At 26.4% G+C, this 23,639-nt stretch overlaps 1 protein-coding gene and 1 long non-coding RNA gene across 3 annotated transcripts in view; both read right to left on the bottom strand.

The window, feature by feature from the left end:
• Positions 1–1,610: 1,610 nt before the first annotated feature.
• On the bottom strand, positions 1,611–4,153 carry LOC139425125 (uncharacterized). The gene is made up of 3 exons (XR_015434927.1): positions 4,000–4,153; positions 3,712–3,885; positions 1,611–1,861 (listed from the first exon to the last, which is right to left on the bottom strand). It is a non-coding gene; the product is annotated as an uncharacterized LOC139425125 (long non-coding RNA).
• Positions 4,154–8,654: 4,501 nt separating this feature from the next.
• The window catches only part of Gcn5 (Gcn5 acetyltransferase), a 37,978-nt gene continuing 22,993 nt past the window's right edge, over positions 8,655–23,639 (bottom strand). For both annotated transcript variants that reach the window (XM_016075510.3, XM_016075511.5), the window contains exons 11-19: positions 21,201–21,403; positions 19,238–19,364; positions 18,946–19,056; positions 17,011–17,154; positions 15,447–15,561; positions 13,173–13,200; positions 11,443–11,512; positions 9,486–9,570; positions 8,655–9,043 (exon numbers count right to left, since the gene is read on the bottom strand). In XM_016075510.3, the coding sequence (XP_015930996.2) occupies positions 8,850–9,043; positions 9,486–9,570; positions 11,443–11,512; positions 13,173–13,200; positions 15,447–15,561; positions 17,011–17,154; positions 18,946–19,056; positions 19,238–19,364; positions 21,201–21,403 (1,077 nt within the window). In that variant the 3' untranslated portion in view covers positions 8,655–8,849. The remainder of the gene's footprint in view (positions 9,044–9,485; positions 9,571–11,442; positions 11,513–13,172; positions 13,201–15,446; positions 15,562–17,010; positions 17,155–18,945; positions 19,057–19,237; positions 19,365–21,200; positions 21,404–23,639) is intronic.

The following is a 23,639-nucleotide window of genomic DNA, read 5'->3' as shown; positions in this document are numbered from 1 at the left end:
TATAATGGCTAGGCAGTGAAAAGTGTGCAAAACTTATCAGTTGTTTCAACACAATTACCCTGATAAATAAAAACTCACATTTTGTATATAATTAAGGTTTGCATGAACATAAGTTTAATTTAATAAAAGTTTTAAAATTAGATTCTTCAGTTAGTTTGTCTTTTGTTGCAAATTTTTTATAAATATTTCAAGATTATATATGGGTATCTAGGTATATTATAATAACTATCAAGACTGAATGGATATTAAAATAATATCTGTATGACACACAATTTTTTGATTTAGGAAAATTGTGTGCATACCAACTTTTAATAATTTATATTTGATAGCATTTTAAAATTATATATGTAAAGTGTGCCAAATAAAAAATGGACCACCCTGAATAACTTATGATCTAATGAGCAGATCTGCATGTTCTATAGTTAGTATCAGAGGATATTTTAAGTTATGAAATCAGACACAAAAACAAACTTTTTCTGAATAAACATTTTTTTTTGTTGTCGACGAATTTGGATTTCTGACCCATAAAATATAGGAGGTAGCCGCAATCTGGGAAATATGGTCCCTATAGTTTAGTCAGGAGAGTGATCCAAAGTTCAGACCCCTTAATGTTAATTTTACTTTTTATGTTACAATCGTAATTTATAATGAAAATTTTTATACCTTATATTCTAAAGGTTTTTCGATTATTATAAAATAAAATTGATAAGTTTTTACTAAAATTCATATTTTGAACGAATTATCTTTGGATAAACTGTTATAATTGAGTGCAAAATTTTTTCAATTTATTAAAAAAATCTTGAGATATGGCGAAATATGCAAAAAGTAAAATTAACATTAAAGGGTTCAAACTTTGGTTGCTATCATGACCACACTATTGAAACCATATTGTGGCTACCCGCTATATTTTGGGGGTCAGAAATTCAAATCTGTCAGGGGAAAAAAGTGTGTTCATTCAAAGAAAGTATGTTTTTTAGTCTGATTTTGTAACTTAAAATATTGTCAGCACTTATTAATTAGCATATTTCAGGTCAGTTCCTCAAGCCATTAAGATTGAGTCTTAGAATATGAAAATCCTATTATTAAATCAAAAGTTATTCTGGACAGTTCTTTTTTTGGAGCACTGTACCATAACATATTGAAAAAAAGAAGGTTTCTGACAGCTTTTACTCATAAAAATAGTTTTCTTCTCTTGTCGCATCAAAAATTATTTATTTATGTCTGAAACTGACCCATGGGCAAAGTAACTTTCACAGTAAGCAGAATAACAGTATAAAAGATTTCACGTAAGTAACCAAAACATTCGCTTACACATTTTCATTAATTTGAAAGCCTTCATTTTATTAATGAATTGAATTTTTATCATGGTTTAATAAACAGATTAGGAGTACAATAAGCAGAAATTTATCATACATAAATTTAGATAAACCTTAAAACTTATAATAGCATATAAATGTAAGAATCAATGATAATATGAAATAACAATTATATGAGATAATGATTAAATCTTTCAGAAGTGCAAACCTGGGAATAGTAACTTACACACACACACACAGGTATCAATAAGAAAATATTTTTAATTAATTTAATAAAGAATACTAAACAAAAAATTTAATAAAAATCTATTTTTATTCAAGCATGTCCTTATATCAAGTCAAAATCATTATACCATTTGATTGATATCACAATATACAATTCATAATTTATTGTTCATTATTCTAATACAATTTTAAAACAAATGTACAGAGTTAAATAAAAATTTGAATTTCTCCACACATAAATTATGATGCAATTTCAGAATTTTGACCACCACTAAACGGATATAGATTAAAAAATCTTGCTATTCCAGTATATCCTAAACCTGGAAGAGAAATATTTTTGAATAGAAATGTGAAATTCAAATTTAATGTTTATAACAACTAAAGTTCCATTTTATTAGAAAATAAACTAAGACATTACTATATGGAAAGTGATTTTTAAAAATATTAATATAAACTATATATAGACTATAAGAATATAGACTATAAGAATATAAACTATATATAGACTATAAGAATATAAACTATATATAGACTATAAGAATACAACATATATAAACTATAAGAATAAGTAAAATAAAGATGTAAAAAATATATATATATATATAAAAAATCACAAACTTTTTTATATAAATTTCTATAAAAAATGGCTTTTTTTTTAATGCTAGCTTGTTACAACATTGAAGATAAAGGAAAAAATTAGTTCTTTCATGACTTTTCATGTAACTTTCATAAAATTATTATAAGCTAAAAGACACTCAAAAGCAAATTAAGAAGCAAAAGAATATTTTAAAAAAATCACCTGGAAATTATATAAAATTCTATTGAAAATTGTTTTTTTTTAAAAAGTCAGCTTGTTACAACATAGGGGAAAAAATTGGTTCTTTCACGACTTGTCCAGTAACTTACATAAAAAAAAAAAAAATTTAAAAAATAAATGAATAAATAAAAAAAAACAATTTTATTTTTTAATTTATAAACTTAGATAATTTAAGCACTATAACCATAAAAAAAATTGGTATCACAATCTGTGGCAAGTCTTGGCAGCAACCAGCAAGCAGACTTATATAAAATGAAAAACTTTCTGCAAACACAATATCTCAATTAAAAAACTTTCTGCACGCATTCATTAATTCCTGCAACTAGTTTCAACCCTTTGGTCGCCATCTCATTTTGGCAAAATTCATTTAAAAATCACAGATTTCTTTAAAAATGTTTAATTTTTATAGAACTCTAAATTGAATGAGTTTGGTAAAAAAAAAAAAGCTGAAAATAGAAATCTAAAAATGTTATGAGCAAAAACACTTTTAATAATTGAAAAAAATACCTGAAATCTGAGCAAGAAAAATGTGTATGTAGGAAGCATTTATTCACAGAATGTTATCAACATTTTGATAAAAATATTGATGTGAGCTTTTATGTATTTATTTAAATTGCGTGAATATGAATCTCAATGTGTGATTTTCGAATCATGCGAATACAAATCTCGGTGTCTGATTTTTAAAATCGCATGAATATGAATCTTGATATTTGATTTTAAAATTGCGTGAATATAAATATCGATGCTTTATATTAAATCGCGTAAATACGAATTCTGATGTATAATTTTTAAGTCATTTGAACATGAATCATAATAGTGCCTATTTAAATCGCGTGAATACGAAACGCAATATTTTATATAAAATCGTGAAATGCAAAACACGATGTGCGATCTTAAATTGTAATAAAGGTCGAATAAAATAATTAAATAGGAATCGTGATGTGTGGTTTGAAATCATGTGAATGTAATTTTAAATTGCATTTACATCGGTAGAAAAATACGTAAAAATTGACATCCCCCAGCATAATGAAATATATATATTTACTTCTACGTAAATAAACAATTATAATGAAACCGGTTATTAACAATCCAAAAACATTTTCATACCTGCACATCTTTTTTTTTAAAAAAAATACATCTTCACAGAAATAAAAATACATATTTTTTCCTTAATCGTTCAACAAATAACATCACTGCAGTTCTACTAACTATTTATTTCTTTAACTTTTTTTTTAATTTTTGCAAAAAATCTAATAGAACAAAACAAAAATTAATAAACTAAGCAAAAATTTCAATTTAAGTTAAAACAGAAATAAATAAGTTTATAATCAAAAAATATAGATTCAAACTTACTTAATCCAAAGAGTCCCGAACTTATTTTAGTATGAATACTTTTTGACCTAATTCCTCGAGAAAGTACATATAAACTGCTCAGTATTAGAGAAGTTCCGCCAATTATACGACAATTAGTACAATCAGTATTTGCTGGAGCAGATTCCTCTTTTTGCTCCATCCCAACAATGCAATCTTAAATAAAATATTAAAAAAGAAAATAAAGGTCAACCAAACGTATTATACAGTCATATATTTAAGGCTAACGGAAAAATTCTTAAAAAAAATTGAAATTAAATTCAAACCTTCTCAATAAATATCTGTGATTTGCTGTTTATTTTAAGTTTGATTGATTTGAAACTTCTTGTGGTAAGAAATTGATAAAAATACTTTTTACGTTTTAACCTAAACTTCTTGTTTTGACTATCCTTCACAGAAACCTGAGGTTGCCATCTAGTGAGAATTACTGAAATGAAAAACGTTTGCATTTTTGACGGTGACGATTCTCATTGAATTCGGTTCACGTACTTTCGATCAAAGCTGTGAAACTTGGAATAATTTTTTTTTACTAATCTGGTTCTTATTCTTCCTTGACGACTTTCGTAAATGCGTAAACTGCATTTAGTAAGGTTTATTCAAAATTTCTTGTGATCGCGATTGCTGGTAATTACGATTACAGGTAACACACACGCTATTCATACATACATACATACATGCGGGTGGCTGACCACTTGGATCAGTCTGCGTAGGGACCGAGGGTGTGCGGTATTGGTCCTCGTTTAACTGTGCTACCATAAAGTGCTCGACTTCGCGTGCAGGTCGTTGGGCTACCGAATCGGGGGTGCCATCACCTCTGCAGAGGATCAAAATTGTGATGGCATGCCTTCGGATCATCCTCAGGGATGTTTCCCAGACCGTCGCCAATAGCCCATTGTGCAGCTCTAGTGCGATGTAAATGAACTACAACAACTACATACATACGTTATTCATACACACACGTAATCATACATATATGTACGATTACATGTAATAATAATTACAAGTAATCGAAATATTTTACTACAGGTAATCATTATAACATAGAAGTCGTGATAAGAAGTAATCATATTATACGATTACAATATGAATAGATTTAATGACGCGTTAAAGGTTCGATGGAGTGATCTTAAACATGTTAATTAATACACAACTTGAACGGAGCAAAGATTAGGCCCTAATAAGAAAAATATTTACGTCACACTCACTGCCTGAAAAATATGGTCTAAATAGTTGTCCACTCATTTCATTAATGCACATCTCATCAATTTTACTTTTTGCGGATTTCGCTATGTCGCGAGGACTTATAAGAAATTTTTCACAATTATAAAATTTTTTATTCCATGCAACAACACCAAAAAATGAACAATAATTATTATTATGATGTTTAATTTAATGATAGTTAAAAAAAACTTTAGGCTTATATAAGATCCACAATTTCTTACACCATTTTAAAGAATGTAAAAATGGCAAAATAGAAAATTTATGAGAGATCGGACAAAAAGATACTGAGAAATCGAATTTTAAATATTCGATTTTTTTAAAATTCGTTTTATATCAGAAGCTTCAGTCCAAGACTCCTAACCAAAAATCTTAGATTTTACTTTTATCAATATTGAATTTTTTTTACAATATATATAAATTAAATTAGTATTTATAATTAAAGAATTTACGAAGAGATATATTTTTAAAATTTACACACTCACATAAATGCATATAATAATCAGAAAGTTTAAACAAAATTAAAAGATATAAATAAAAGCATGAGTTTTTTAAACATAAAACATTTATATTAAAAAAAATGTAAGACATATATTTATGCGACACTTGCTGAATTGAATCACAAATCTTTAGGTCAGAAGCTATGAATTTAAGAAGCTATGAAATGAAGAAACCATTTAAGAAGCTATGAAATGAAGAAACCATTTAAGAAGCTATGAATTTTATTTTTGAAGAAGCCAAGTCTTTGTCGCAATTTATTAGTGAGCTGCAAATTGAAGGACTGAACGCGACGCAAGAAATACAAAAGGCGAATTCCCAAATATTTGCATTAAGATATGCAGTGATTATGTGCCCATGCTAATGTAAATTTGCTTCCCTCCTGATTCCTTAAGGCGCAGCTCGTCTTTGTGTTAAAGGCCACATTTAGAAATTTAAATTTCATCCCAAAATTATTTACTTATTTACAGCAATAAACATGAGAACAAACAATAAAATCCAATCAATCATTGTTAAGAATGCCATAAGTCTATCGCGTGTGTCAAAATCCTATCTAAAAGTGGTGTGTTCTTAGAACTATATAAGAAGTGTCTTCTGTTACATGTTTGTAGGTCTCACAAAATTAGCCATTGACTCCTCTGCAGAGTATTGCAGGCCGAAGAACTGTTTTGTTGGCTTAAGCTGCGGCACAGAAAATAACTTATGTATTTTCCTCTGAAGCAGAATTGGTTCAGTCAGAAATTTATGAACTGGAACGGGGGAACTTTTAGCTACATAGCTAACTTTTTTCATTTTAGACTTACACTGGACAAGTTGAAATGCATACAATACAAACCACATGGTGTTTGTATTGTATATCAATGGAAAGTATGTTCTTAAAAAACAGCCCATTCTAATAGTATGTGAATAGTTCCTTCTATTTGTAAAATAAAAACCATTTCTGTAGAAACTGTATGCCCGATCGTTTGGTGGGAATAATACCGCTGGTAAGCGTTAACAAGATAACATTCGATCATACAATTTTAATAATATCAACAACAAAGTGATGCAATAAAAATACTACCCTCAACGCCGTGGTTTAACAGGAGATATACGTAGGTTAATCATTTGAGACTTGCCCATTGTAACAGTTTTGCGCGAAACATGAAGGTAACTGAGAAACAGAATAGTGCAATTTAGCTGATCATTTCTACCCATTTCTTTTACATGCGACATAAAAATAGCGGAAACAAATTTAACCAATTATTATGACCTTTCAGAAATCATTTCACTAAGTTGGAAAGAAAGCAAAATTGGTTGCTTTGAAGATGTATTGCTCTAATAAAGTTTCCCGTTACTTCTGCATAGCTGTCAACATGGTTATTAAAAAAGCCAGTGGATTTTACGAAATAAAATAAATTTAATGATAACTGTTGCATAATATACCAAATATTTTACTTATAAGAAATTTTAGGGATTTTTATGGTCATCAAAATACAAAAGTTTTACACTACAAATGGTCTGCAATATTTTCCATTTATGATTGGCATAAAATGACTTTGAAATGTTTTTTTTTATTATTATGTTGACTAATAATTTTAAATAGTAGTAGTCAGAATTTTAAATAGAAGTAAATCACTATTGAAGAAAGTGAAGTTGGTAAAAAGTGGGTTCTGAATAAAAGAAAAAAAAAATTAAATTTTTAGAACAAAGAAAAAGAAAGAAAGCTTTAAACTGATAACTCTAAGTGAGGCTCGTTTCATTGTGTATTAGTATACTTATTTAAATATTCAAGCAAGCAATAAACTTTTGAAAAATTCTATTCCAATTTTGATTTTTTTTGAAAACTTACTCTATTTTAGGGAATTTTCTAAAATGCACAAAAACTAAGAGTTTTTACTCTACCAGTAGACCTGGAGAAAATGGCAAGATCCAGTAGTCTAATGGGAAATCCAGTAGAGGTGGCAGCTATGCTTCTTTCTATGATAGCATGTTAAGAATCTGATGGTGTAATACTAAAGATAAGAGGAGTCCATTACTTTAAAAAGTCCTTAAGCTCATGATAAATCTTTCTCTTTTCAAATTAAACTAATATTTAAAAATCCATAAGGTTCAGTTTTAAGAATAAAATTAAGTAAAAAATTTAGAAGTGGTAATCCCAAGTTTTGGCTTTAAATCTGGGCAAATTTTAGCATTTATATGTTACATCAAATTTCAAACAAAATTGGGGTACATAATGCTAATCTTACCAATCTAAGACATCAAAAAGTGGGCCTAAACTCACTTCTAGGTAATACATCTGTGGTACAATCAGTTTGGTCGAACCAGATGCAATAGTAATGGTTCATTACATATTTTAAGAACATTAAATATTGCATCACACTTTCATACTTTTTTTTTTCCACTTACAATTCAGCATAGTGGAAATAGTCTCTTGGATTGAAAAAAAAATAATTTAGTTTTTAACAAAATGACATGTCTGCATTTATAATTTTACATAGTTCACCTAGCATTAAAAATAAAAGTTTAAACACTTGAGAATTTAAGTATGAAGTTGATCCTGATTCAATCAGTAAACAATAGGCATTTTTTCTCCTATTCTTATGATTGAATTTTTAAATTAAACAGAATTTTAGACCTGGCCTGTAATCCATCAAACCGGGTTGGATATTAGAAGCAATAATTATCTACAGGCTTATAGATATAAAGAGTAGAAGCAACACAGTTAAAATAATAATTATAATTTAGTAACAAAAGACTAAAACAAAAAATTATTAAATTTTGAAATAAGAATAAAGAAATCAGATTGATATTAAATAATTTTATTTGAACAACTGTAAAATTATAAAAACAAAATTTTGCAGACGTTATAAGATTATTCATATTTTGGAACAATTTTAACACACTCCAGAGCAAATTTAGTGTTCTGAATAATTTTTGAGTTAAAGTTTTGTACACTTAGAGATGTTGAGAAATAAGTATTTTAACAATAATTAAATCCTAAGTAAAATTACTAATTACTCATTTTAGAAAGAAAAAAATTAGATGGAAATCTAGAACAATTTTTTGAAAAATACCTGTTTTTAAGCAAAATGATAAAACTTTCTAAACTTTTTTTCATTTTGGAACAATTTGGAGAACAGCTAAGATATAATGCAGCAATTTTATGCACATGTGCTTATTTCAGAACAGGATAGAATTTGTAAAAAAAAACAAGGCACCACAAAATATTAAAAGTTAATAAATGAATTTTATTCACAATAATTGCACAATGAAAGAAATATATAATGAAATATATAAGTACACCAGTTTAACATTAGACATAGTCCTTACAAGATGAAGGGGTGATAAGGATAAAATATACATAAAAAAACATTTTTAACACGAAATACACATTCAATATGAAATCCTTGAACAGTTCCTTTTCACAAGGATAGTAAACAATATTCCCTCATTTTTTCTAAATAAAACTTTTCCAGGACGCAGGAACACTTATAGCTAGCTGTTTCATTTCGATGGTAAGCACGGCAGTTCTTAAACATCAAAGTAATATCATCGTGGAAACGTGCTCCTGATGTATAAAAATGCCTCTCTAGTTTTTCTTTAATCGCTTGAAGGTCTAGAAAAAAGATAAACCAGTTGCAAATAGATTTAAGTTCACCATTTTTTGTTCTTTCATTCTAATTAAATTAATATGTTTTAAAATTTAAATTTAGTAAAATTCCAATAATCTGAAATCTTGCTGCCTAAATTATCGATAGGAAATTCATAATATGTGAGGAAATAAAGATAACTTCTAACTTTTATTTCTTATCCATAACCTTTCCAGTTAGCAAAATCTATAATACTTGATACACATTTAAACTACATGAGTGAAAAAATGTACACAGATGCATAAATTTTTAAAGTATTTATAGTTTATTTCCGTTACAATTAAACAATTTTTTTCAGGTCACAAATGTCAAATTCTTGGCCACTTCAAAATGAGCAGCAATTTTTAAACTTCATAAAATCTACTATTTTCTCAGGGATTAATAAAACCAGATGAATAAAAAACTTACCAATGGGTTTTTTCACAACGTCATAATACTCTGGAAAAGCAAGTTTTTTCACAAGAGTTTGAAATGGCCAAGCACAGGTATGAGTCTAAAAAGATATGTGATAAAATGCTTCAGTTGTTGAACAATGATACTGTTCTTAATTTCAAAATCAATTAGCTAGTAGCAAGCTTAAAAAAATAAAATATGAGTAGTTTCCATTAAGTAAAAATATCACATCAATGCAAAATGAAAAACAGAATCAGCTTTCGGAAAAAAGAAATTGCTTTATTTTTTTTATCTATGTAAATATGGCATTATACATTTGTATGTATTGATGTATTGTAACCTAAATGCTCATAAAAGAATGTTGTTAATAATGAATGATCATAAATGGATGTTAAAGAGTTATGTTCCAATATAAAGAAATGTTGAATTCAAAATAAATACTTTTTATGTCATAAGATTTTTACCTAGAATTTTCAGTTACCAGGCAGAATTTTTAAAAAATTTTGGTTTAGAGAGAATACAAGATCTAGATAGAATTATAAAGAGCTAAAATTGATAGCACAATCTTGAAAAGTATGTTAGACTGTTTAAAAATAAAATGTTGTTCCGGTTATGATTTTTTTTACAAAAAATAAACTTTCAAGTTCAGATATCGAAACTATGCAAGTGGTCTAGGTGGTTGAGATTTCATCAAAAAATATTGAAAAAATTCGACTTAAACAGTTTGTTTATCTACAGAAATATTATTTACAGTTTGACTTATGATTCAAATTTTTTTTTTTACAGAAATTTAACCCAGAATTACAGAATTTTCGGTCAAAGGTGCGCAAACGCATCATTTCAATAAAAAATAAATCATTAACAATTTGACGTATATTTTTCGCTAATTTCATGGTTCTGCTGTTGTCAAGGTTTCTGAAGACATTTAAAAATTATAAGTAATTCAATTGGAATAAACACTTTCTGTTGAGAATTCAAATTTTTTTAATTTTTCATAATCAAACTATTGAAATTTTTTTAACTTAAAACGGTTATTGACAAATGAAATTTTTTGAAAATGTATATTTATTCCATTTGAGATTTATCATATGCTTTTACGATGGATTAAAATTGCAAGTTAGTAAATAAAAAAAGTTATCATAACAAATTTCATAAATAAACAAGCATTCAACTAAATTGTTTGTTCATTAATTCGGTGAATGGTGCATATACCATTTTATTTTTTAAATAAAATATAATTCTTCAAACACAAATTTTTTTTGTGTCTTAATGAATGTAATGTAAGCATATTTCAATGAAAATATAACCACATTTTATACAATTTCTATGCTTTGCCTAATATTGATTAACATGAGTACAGACATTATTTAAATGTATACACTTCTGGTGTATTTATCAGTGTATTTCACATTAAAAACTTGTTAAGTGAATCGAAGCAACTTTTACAGGCTGTCACAAATGCAATTTTAAAATCTATATTAGTTAAATGAATTGATATATTTTATATATTGAAATATTTTTTAAGAAGTTAAAAGAAAAAAAATAAATGTTTTTTAAACATAAAAAAATTTATTTTAACCAGAAACGAAAATTTAAAATATGTACTAGACCTTCAAAAGCCAGTATGAATTTAAACAACATACAATACTTAAAACAGTTACCAAATTTTAAGTTAATAAGCTTATCAGATGTTGAAAAATATTTCACACAAGTTCAAGGATTTGAGAAAAAACTGATTAGACAAAACTTTAAAATTAAAAATTGAGTCTGTAGACAATTACAGATTAGAGAAGGGAAGTGAATAGTATTCAGTATTTTTGCAATAACTTAAGTTTTTTTGAGCTTTATCTTATACTCAGTGATAAATTGCTCAATAAAAACATGTAATAATTTTTTTTTATAAACTTAAATTCTGAAATTTTGGTTGAAAAATCCTCTAGATCCCTTAACAAAAATAAATTTAGATACTTACTGAAACTTGATCAAAAACTCTTCTAAGTTTAGTTTCCAAAATTTGTTGGAAAAGACCACTATCCTTTTTACTAGAAAGATGAATACAAATTATTATTGTAAAATAGCGAAGTAAAATAAATAATAAAGCTATTAATAAAATTAACTAAGATTTCTGAAGAAAAAAAATTAAACTATCATAACCAAAAATGTTCAGTTTGCGATATTGCATTTACAAATTTATAAAAAAAACTAGAATAAGTAAAAGGAAAAACATTAAAATCAAAATTAGCAGAGTAGTATAAAAGAGGAAACATTTTTTATAGCAATAAACAACAGTTTTTTATTGAACAAACTATAACTGATTTATTATTTACAAGGAATTAGCTGAAAATGATGAAACAAACAAAAATTTACAAAATTTATTCACTTCTATCAAACTTTGTCAGGCAAGCATTTTGCTACAATTACAATTGCATTGGAAATCATACTTTAATTCAGTCAACAAAAAAATGTCTTCCTTGAAATTAAGATTAATTTAATTACTATAAATTAATTAGAACAAATTTTAAATATTTTAACATTTAGTGTATTTATTCAAAAGAAAAGATTTTTAATACTAAGGATTCTACATTAATAAATCGTTGAACAAATGAAGCAATATATCTCTGGTTTTTAGTAAAATCAAGGTAACTGAAATAACACAAATTATTATTAAATTTGGTTCACTCAATCTTAACTGATGGGCATAGACATAGATTGTAGGGTAAACAGAAATGAAATTTTTTAATTTTAATTATTTTTCCAGCTTCCTAAATGTAAACGAGATTCATCAAAACATGTCAGCAAACATATGTAAATTCTAAGCTAAAATTACTGAGGATATATATATATATATATGTATATTTAATATTTTCTTTTAATAATTTTTATTTCTTTTCCTCTTTTCATTTCCTTTTTTCCATGTTTTCTTTACGTTTTCAATTTATTTTATGAGTATATACTTGCAGCTTATGAGAAATAAGTAATATTTATTAATGTTCGTAATTTTTTTGTTTTTCTTTCTATTATTTTTTGTCTTTGTTATTGTAATATAATATAACATATATATTTCAACATACACACACACTTCAACTATAAGATTAAAATTCAAGATGAATAATTTAGAATGTTAAAATTTGCATTAATAGTCTACTAAAGTTTAAACCTTCTGATGGCTGTACGCAAAATTGTACCGAATTTTCCCCCTAATGACTACATAATTTTTTTGTTACTTAATTACAAGTAAAAAATAGTTTCTGGTTTAATGAAAGACACTAGATTAAAATTTGAGAACAGCTGTGACTAACACTTAAAGGGTTTAATATAAATATGTAGAAAATATTAAATATTTTTTCAATGTAAATAAAATTGGCAATTGGATTAATTAAATGAAGAGTTTAACCACACAAGATCTAGGTACACATTTTATTCCAAACTCAAAGTAAGAAAGTGATGATAGACATTCTAAGTACCAAAATTGAATAGTACTAAAAACTAAGTCTAACAGAAATAGAGTAGCAAAAAGTTAATGTGTAAACTAACAAAAATAGGATGAGAATTTACTAAGTTATTCCCCAGTCAAGGAAAATACATTAATTTGCAAATTTTTATTAAAAACATTTTTTTACTGATAGAAGTTTATTCTCAAACGAATTGATGAAAATAAGAACATAAAATGAAAATATAATTAAATAATTATGAAATACGTACTGTTTTCTTTCTTTTTTGAGACAGCCACCTGTAAGATTTAAAAATTATTTTAGTAAATGCATTTATTTAACAAAATGATAAAACAAAACCAGTACAGAGTACAGGCTTCATGGTAGCTCAATATAAAAATCAGGACAATATTTTACAAAAAAATCAAGACATTTTAAATACATACAAGACTATTGAAAATTTCATTTTGTGCTGCATATATGTTTGAATTTTTTTTACTAAGATACCACTTCCAAAATGGATATGTTTTTTTTTACCATAAAAAGAAGATACTACTTTGAAAACGGATGTGTTTTTTTTTACCATAAAAAGAAGATACCACTTCCAAAACGGATATGTTTTTTTACCATAAAAAGAAGATACCACTTCCAAAACGAATATGAATTGTGGCATATCAAAACTACTATATAAAAAAAGAGTGAATTACCCCGGTATTCATGTCTTGTTAAAATAATATCACTATGGCCAGAAAATAAAATACTATGCTACATTATTTCACATTCTTAAATAATGAAGACTAATAGGAAAAACTAGGAACTTAATTTTAAATTGCATTTGTTAAGAATGTGCATTAGATATGTGAAGGACCCTTTGATTCTTACTCGTTATAAATCTCACGGTTATGAAAATCATGAGCATTTTTTCCCTTTATAAAAGAATACAAGAGTATTGAAAATTCTTAAAACCACAATTCCATTTAGAAAAATAACATGCTTTAATATTTTGTTCAGTTGGCAAACATTCCCTAGGATTCAAACTTTGCGACTTTAGAACTACATATAAATCTTACACACAAAACTACATATACATAGATATGCAACAAAAGTTTTGAAAAAAAAAGCAGAATTTTACATAGAAATGAAGAAATATATTTTCAAATTACCAATTTAACAATAATAAAAATTACTACTTGAAAGAATTATCCTAGCAAAAAAATATAAATTAAATTAAAAATTCTTTTTCATAAATGTAATTTGCTTAATACTTTATAATCAGAACCTAATATTAAAAATAAGAACCATCAGTTATTATTTTTAATTTTTCATCTTCAGTTTATAATTTTAAAAATTTTGTAATTAATGAATAGTTAATGTAATTAAAATAATTTTAAATAGAATTCAGAATTTTTAAAACAACTAATCTTAATCATGCAACAACATTCGTTTTCTTCTTTTAAAAATAGTAAAGTATATATAAGTTATAATTCACCCTTATAAAAGAATTTATTTTTAAGTTCTACGTATTATATATAATAGAATTCAAGAGTCTTCAAACTATTGAAACAACAAATGGGGTAAATTATATAAGATACTTCTATCACTTTTGTGCACTTTGAGGGAGATCTTTCAAATTACTAAATATTTTCAATTTTAGAATCGTTAATTAACTCTTACAATTGAAATCATGTTAAAAGAAAAGAAAAGAAAAAGAGTTCTATGGATTAAGTAGCACCTCTGACCTCATCTTTATTAACCCAAGCATATAAAAGGATGACAAAATTTTTGAAGTGATGAAGCTCCGTTATCATTGACTTTTCTAAATTCGCATCAATCTTAATTAGTGAATGATTTCCAGGTTCAAGGATATTTGTAGTACTGATCTATAAATACAACTATACTAACGTAAACATCATTGGCTTTCAAACAAAATGAATTAAGAGGAGAGATGTAAACGTTCTTTCTCAATTACAAGGAAACACTTCCGTAAAATAATTTTCAAATCATTCAAAAGAAGACTAAAATGGATTTAACACTAAAAAATGGACTTTGGTGGAAAAAGAAGATCAGTTTGGAGCCCTGCATAAGTCACTAAAAGGATTATTAAAATGTTAGAAAGAAAAAATCTTTCTTATTCACCAGACAGTGTAAATTCAGAATTTTGTAGCCCTGTTTTCAGTAATATAATTTGAATGCAAAAAAAAAAAAAAAAAAACTGTGATACGAATCCAATTCCTCCCTATAGCTTTTTTAGATAATAAAAAAGGCTCAGTTTCAAAAAAATAAGACATTCCTAAATGGATAAATTCATGAACAAAAAGGCAGTTTTAGAAAATGAATTGTAAATAATTAAATATTATATATTAAGTCATAATAATGAATATAATTACAGCATAAATATACATTAAAAATGAAGAATATTTTTCTTGAAAATGTGCTGCGTTTAATTTTGTTTCAAATATGGCACAAACTTCCGCAATCACATGGTATTAAATATGCAAATTTAGCTAATGCAACAAAAACATATTATCTAAAAATTTCAACTTACTAACTCCAGGTATAGTTTCAATAGGAATTTGTTGAACTCCCTGATCGAAATAACAAATCCCAGGTCGTACCAGTGGATCAGAATCTCTTTCTTTTCGAATGAGAAATTTTATTATCTAGTTTAAAAACAGAAAAAATAATATAGATATAATATAGATAGATTTCACTTAAACTTTTACGATTATGTTGTGATCTGTGGATTTGTGTTTCACAGTGATTAATAAGTTTAAATTTTTTTTTACTTGGGTTCACTAAATAATTATACAAAATTAAATGAAAGTGAGCTCTTTATTTGGGTATTAGTTAATCTTTAAAGATGGTTAAAAACACACCAGCGTAATTAAGTTCATCATATTCTTTATTTTTCATGATTTTTTAAAAACAAGTAAAAATGTGCCTCATATAATTTGACACATTTTCACCTGAAAACAATAATTAATAAGTTAAAAAATTTTTCACTTATGTTCACCAATTACACAAAATTAAATGAAAGTGAGGTTTTTATTTGGGTATTAGTTAATATTTAAAGATGGTGAAAAAAACACACCAGCATACACATAATAAGTAAATTATATTTGTTATTTTCCACTAATTCTTAAAAACAGGTAAAAATGTGTCTCATATATAACAATTTTGAGTCATTGGAATGGTGATAATCTTAAGTTCAAGTCTTGGTTTGGTATTCAATAATAATTTTTATTACTCTCAATATAATGATATATAATATAATATTATTTTGGTAGAGGAATATTGTTTGAACTGAAATTCCTTTTTAATCGTTATGGAAATTTTTTGATAAATTTAAGAATATTTTTAATGTTTTAAAGACACTGTTTTAAACATACTTTAAAGAAGAAATGGGCTATGGTATATAATATAATATTATTTTGGTAGAGGAATATTGTTTGAACTGAAATTCCTTTTTAATCGTTATGGAAATTTTTTGATAAATTTAAGAATATTTTTAATGTTTTAAAGACACTGTTTTAAACATACTTTAAAGAAGAAATGGGCTATGGTCATAAAATAAAATAATAAATCATGAGTTAAGAAATGGTCATTGAGAGTTCAAGAAAACATTATATAAAATACATTTATTTAAATTATTTCATTAAACTTATTTATATTTCGCATAATGTTTAATGTTTTATCCAACTTTTGGTCTAACAACAAGCAATCAAAAGAAATTTTTACATTACTTTAATAAATTTCTACAGCTTTCTGTTAATTATAATTAACATAGCTAAACAGAAAACTTTGAACGGATGCTAAAACATTTCTGAAAGTACCAAATATTCACATTTCTTATTATTTTTCAAACAAAGCTTTTAAAAAACAGTGATTAAAGAAATAAGGAAAACATATAATATAACAATGAATTATGTTAAAAAGGAAAAGTCAAAACTAAAACTTATTCAGAATGGCACTTGTAAAAAACGACATAAACTATGCAATTCATTGAGAATATATTTTCAATGCAGCAAGTGCTAATTCATAAGAGAATTTCAAAAATTAACTTTTTGATAAAATTAACAAAAAACTCAACGAAGTCAGGCGATTCTTACCTCCTTTTGTACTTTAAGAACATTAGATAAATCTACATATTTTATCTTAGGATCAAGTCTACATTCCATGAGTTCAGCACCATCATATTCTTTTATGTAACAAGAGTACATTTCTCTATCTAGTGTAATAGTTTTGGAGAATCCCTAAAATGAGGAAAAACAGAAAAAAAATTAACCATCACGCCATGAAATTCACAATTTGATTTCTATTTAAAAAACAAAAAATTAAGATTATATCCTGATACTTAATGACAGAAAAAACTGTAAAACTGAGCGACTTTCGAAATTTGTACTAGAAATGTATGACATATTTAATACAAAAATTATTTAGTTCCTGAAGTTAAATAGATTTGCTAAAAGAATGATTGACTATTATAGTGTCGAAAAATCAAACTTCTTTCTTGTTTATATCTTCTAAGTTACATCTTAAGAACCATAAACCTGAGATACTTTGATAAAACTTAAAAAGCTAAACAGTTGCCAGATCCATGTCTCATATGCTATACAAACCGGTTTTAACTTTGAACACACAATTTTTGCAATGAATACATTTCTATATTTAGTAGCTGTGGTTATCAAATTAATATTGATTTTTTCCTGCAAGCTCATATAATATAGTAGTTGCCACTAAATATGATTGTGGATGCAAAAATCATGTATTATAATAAGAAAAACGAAGTCTCCACATGATTTTCTTTAATGTCGTTAGTGTACCATTTCTGAAATTTTTTCCTTCAACCAATAAATACTTCAAATAATGAAAGCACAGGATGAATACGCAAAAGTAAGCCATTTTCGTAAGTTTATGCAGAACTTTTGTTGGGCATGAGTTGGTAGTACAAAAAAGCTTTGAGTTTCCTTTTTTAAGAGCAAACATGCCTAGACTCTTGTAAGATGTACAATTTTTTTTCTCTCAGTTCAGTTGCACTTAAAAAATTTATTTCAAGCAATCATGAATTTTAGCAATGAAAGAAAAAGTAGTAGTTCAACTGTTACGGACATAAAAACAAATTTCCCAGTGAATCAACAATGATGTAGGATTGAGTGTTAATTAAAACAATTAATAGATGTTTCTCATACAGCAAGTAGACAAAGGTATTTTAATTTTGTCGCACTAGAGATAAACAATGAGCTATTGGTGATGGCCTTGGAAACATCCCTGAGGATGATGTGAAGACATGCCATCCTAATTTTTGATTCTCTGCAAATGGCTCCTCCGCTTTGGTAGCCCAACGACCTTAAACATTTTACGGTAGAACAGTTACACGAGGACTAATACCATGCACCCTTGGGCCCTATGCAGACTAATCAAAGCGGTCACCTACTCGCTTACGGTCCGCAGCCAAAGATGCTTGACTTCGGCGTTATAGTGGGAAGCTTGTCTTTATGAATTGTTCATTGCGGGACAAGTGGACAAAGGAATGGACTAGGACTTGAAAATCATATTGCTTGGGTACGCAAAAATTTTGATTTTGTAGGTACTTTTTAAATTCAGTGCAACTTCATGCAAGTATAGTTAAATCGAAAAGCCTCATGGTTAGACAAAAGAAAGCTGTTAAAAGGAAAAATTCCGAGCACAATCATGAATATATAAGCAGATATTTTCGTTGCAGTAACTCTTAGAGAACAGATGAAGCTATATTACTATTTACTTGACTAAAAACTTTATTTGCTTTAAAAATATACAAATTGGAAATAAAAGTCAACATGTAAACAGACACCCATTTTTAAGACTTGCCACACATGAATGAGAAGAAACAAAAGTGATTTGAAATATAAGAGATAAATTTGGCAATGAAAACTGGAAAAATAATGGTGAGAAACACAAATTACTATTAACAAATTAAAAAATTTAAATATATTAAGTGATAGGAGACTTTTACAGAAACGTTTTAAACCATGCATTACTGTAAAAAAGATTTTAAAAAAGCTCACTTGTTTCTTGAAGTATTCTACAGCATAATTATCTGCGTAGGTCAAAAAATGCAAAACATTATGCTTTATGTGGTAATCCTTTAGGTGATTCATCATGTGCGTACCATAACCCTGGAAAATAGATATTTAGTATAACAAATGGTTTTATTTGACAAAACAAACAAAATAAAATGCATACATTTAATGTTAAGTTCTTTAAATATTTTAATTTAATTAACTGGATAAAAAAAAGATATTACAAAAGCAAAAAATCATACTAAAAGATGTTTCATAAACATAATAAGAAAATTACCCTGACTTGCTTGTTGACGGACACACCACAAAACACAATTTCTGAAAAGTCTTGTTCAGGAAACATCCGAAAACAAATGCCGCCAATTACATCCTCCTTACATACCAATGCTAAGTTTCTATGCTTCCTAATATTAAAGATGGAAGAAAATATTAATTTAAAATAAAATAATAAATTATAAAAATAATTTTCCATAAAATGTACGATTGAATTATAAAAATACATAATAAAGTACTACACGAAAAATATTTGTTGTAGCTCTATTGCTACGTAACCAAGTAATCATATTGAAATACAAAAATATATGTAAAATAGTGTACTGACACTGAGGAGAATATTTTACAAAACTAATAAGTTATAATTTAGATATTAATTTTAATGAAATAAATATTTTTCAAAATTGATTATGCTTAACAGAAAATTACTGCTTAGTTAGTGTATTATAGATAAGCAGCGTCGTGTCTCTGAAATAAAGAGAATTTAGCTACACTCTCATGAGTTGAAAAATGAGTATTTAAATTTACTTGTTAAGTGGGTGTTCATAATTTGAAATGTTATGGTATGTCATATTGTTTAAATATATATTTGGAAGTCGTTATAATTCTAAAACAAAACATGATAAAGCTGTAATTTTGAAAATGGTAACAATACCTTCTATCATATTATATTAAACATGATTTAAAATATAGAAATTTTTTTATTTTCTAGTAAAAAAATATGTTTAATTAAAATAAATAAGTGTCAATTTTCAGTTACAACAATTAAATTACAATAATAATCAAAGGGTCAATTTACCCAGAAATACATTTGATCTCAAAGATTTTTTTCTTGATAGACACATTTGTGCCACTCTAAAAATATTTCAAGACTGAACTTAGTTTTTTGACCAATTAATATATTCTACAGTTGTTATGTAGAATTTTAGAAATTTATAACTCATCAACTTCAAACTGTACCTTTCTATTATAATGGATCATATATTAAATTATTTATTATTGAATTAATTATGTACAGTTAACTTTCTACAGCTTTTTACATCAATCACTGACTAATATACTACAAATTTTTTATAAAGCTATACATATCTCAACTTATTCCCCACTTCATTATTTATTTATTCCCAATTTCTATAAATTAAAAAAAAATAATAATATCAATTTAACTTTGAATAGTATTTCAATAAGTTGAGGAAAAAACAAGAAAATTTAGATACAATAGTACGAATTTTGCTTAAGCAGACAGGCATTGAAGTTCAATCAATCCCATTCTTTCATTGCTGAGCTACATCATTACTTAATCATTTCGTAATAATTATGAAAAGTAACAATGTTCAAATTAAAATTTAATACTTACATTTATTTAACAGAAAATATTTGTTAAATTTTTAAGGAAGAACAGAAGTTTTAATATTAAAAACAAATAGAAAATAGATATTAATTTATGAAACTTAATCTACTGATTTTTTCTTAAGACTGATTTAAAGATGTATTATTTTAAATACATCTTGATATTAAACCGCACATAACTTAAAATTTTCCTGATAAGTAGGATAAAAAACAAACAAATAGAAAGTAATATGGTTATTACCTAATAAAAGCTTTTAGGCAATCAGTATAAAACTTCTTAGAACCAACTATACCACATTTGTGTCAGTACTACTAGACACTTAGAACATCACAAATATGAAACACAATTTTTTAAGAAGTGAATTACATGGCCCATTACTACCAGTTCCACAACAAATAAATTTAAAGTGACGAGTCAAGTACAAAATTTTCCATCTTGATGTGTAAAATAGAAGATGGATTTATAATACACAAGTAAATATGTAATGTGTGACTCTATTTATAATAATAAAACGAATCTATTTAGAAATTATAATTATAAATTTTTACTTTTTGATAACTATAACAATTATATACACTTACGTAATAAATACACTTACTTATAATAAAACACTTACGTATCAAATACAAAACGAGCTATATATTCTTTTGGTATCTGAGGTAAAAGGTGGTAGAACAGATTTTGTAGTCCAATAAGATATATCTTGCATTTTTCACTTATATCATGAGTTACGGAATTAGCAACGATGTGAATTTCAAGAGTGCCTTCCCTTTCCAGCTCTCGAGGTTTTAAATCACGAGGAGAATCATCCCATATATCCTAAAAAAAAGATATATTAAGAATTAATTTTAATAACTTACTAATTAAGAATTTTTAAAAAATAATTCACAAATGACACGTCATGTGTTTGCATGCAATTGGTGATAAATTTGCATAGTAGTGATTTAATATATTTATAATTAAATAAAATCTCAAATGTTTTTCAAAATCAAGTTTAATTTTATAATACATGTTTTTAATCTTAAATTTAGAGCTTAACTTTTATTTAAACATAACAACATATAAACTTGAAACCAACCATTCCCGGTAAAAAGGGAAACAGGTTATAATGTTTCTAGCACCTAAATAACAATTTTGATAATTCTAACATATTGATTAATAACTAATTTAATATCTTGAACAGATTTTAATAATTTCAATTTTATCATAGTTTTAGAATGGAATTTTTCAGTTGCAATTTCTAAATATTCTTTATTTAAGCTGTAATTTAATATATTAGGGCATTAATTATAATGCTGAAAAAATTAATCTACTAATTATAATGCTAAAAACTTACTCTTTTGCTTAAAAAACATAATATTACTATTAAGCTAATCATTAATTTTTATTATAACAGACATTTAAAAGGACATATTAAAGATATAAATATTTATCAGATATTTAAAATGTCATATTTAAAAGTGCATGATGCCACCCTCTAAGTAATTGATGAAAGAGTACAAACTACATTATTGATACAAAAAAGATTTGGATAATTGGAAGTTGAAGAGTCTAGAAAAAAAAATTAAAAACACCTCATAAACAGGGTTGCCACAGAAAAAAATTAACAAAATAGTTGCTTTTAGTAGCTTAAAGCAGTAAAATAGTTGCCGAAAACTATGAAAATAGTTGCCTAAATAAGAACAAAAGTATGACTAAAATATTATTAAATGACTTAATTGTCATATACGATAATCCATTTAGTCAAGTTGGTGGAAAATATCATTTTCACATAAACGTTTGTGCTCTAACACTAAATTTTTATATCAAAAAAATTATTATAGTTGCAGAAACTTAAATACTTTGACTAACTAGAATTCATTAAAAAAAATACTTTTTCATAAAAAAATAAACTTTTTGTAAAGTTTTTTCCTTTTCATCAATAATTGATTCCATATATATATATATATATATTGTGAGAAGTGATTACTCAAATTCGAAATTCTGCATCCTACTATAGTAATAAAGATTGGGTTTCTTAAAATCGTGCAGAGTTGCATAGCAATTATTGTTGAAAAGCCGATCGAGAAACAAAATAGACTTACAATGGAATCTGTGCAAATTGAGAGCATTAAAAAATGAATTTGCAATTCAAATTTTTTTATTTTTTTAAGAAAAAAAATTCATTGTGTTCAGGGTCTTCAATCCAATTTATGTTTTAAAAAAAAGATCACTAGGAGCACAGAAAAGTCTCCCAATAGTCACCTTTTCTAGAAAATAGTTGCTTTTTTAGGCTTTTCAGGCAAAAAAAAGTTGCCACAGTTGTCTCAGGTCACAAAATAGCTGCATTTTAGTTGCCTGTGGCAACCCCGCATTAATAAAATAAGTAAATAAAAGTTTAACTTGACAATCAAATTTTAAATGAAAATTTTATCTTTGTTAAGTATGTCAAAAGCACATTTTATAGAATTCCAAACCCCTCAGTGATTTCTGACTCTCTTTAAAGCATTTTTTCACTTCCTTAATCACCACTACATTTCCAATTAATTCTAGTGATTTATAAGAAGTTTTAGCTTTTAACAATACCACTGTAGGAGCATAAAAACAATGTTTATAACACAAACACAAAAGCTCAAAGTTTCACAACAGCATAAAATCAGTCACAAGAATTCAGCATAAAATCATTCACAGTCCAAAAGAATAGCTGTACACTAGGACAAAACCTGTTTTTCTACCCTAGGTGAAACAGATTCTCCTGCTAAAGGGATGCGTCCAAGTTTTTTCTCAAAGGCCTTCACACATGCTTTGGACGACTTATTAACAGTCAAGACAGTAGGAAGGAGATCTTATTTATGTTTTCTTTAGAAAGATAATTTAAGAAACAATTTTTACCATAAAAGCAATTATGCCAAAAATTGAAATTATCATAATTTGTTAGCCTAATTTTTATTTAAAAAAAAACCCTAGACTCAGCAAAAAACTCAAATCATCAAGAATTTCAAATATAACAAATTGAAATTAATCACATTCGACTGCACTACCAAGTACACATTATCCTACTGATAAGGAAGTTACT

This window comes from Parasteatoda tepidariorum, chromosome 6 (genome assembly GCF_982258835.1).
Source record: "Parasteatoda tepidariorum strain Cologne lab strain chromosome 6, Ptep-v5.0, whole genome shotgun sequence".
Lineage (NCBI taxonomy): Eukaryota > Metazoa > Arthropoda > Arachnida > Araneae > Theridiidae > Parasteatoda > Parasteatoda tepidariorum.
Note: the sequence above shows the minus strand (reverse complement) of the source record. Positions and strands in the feature narration are given on the sequence as shown.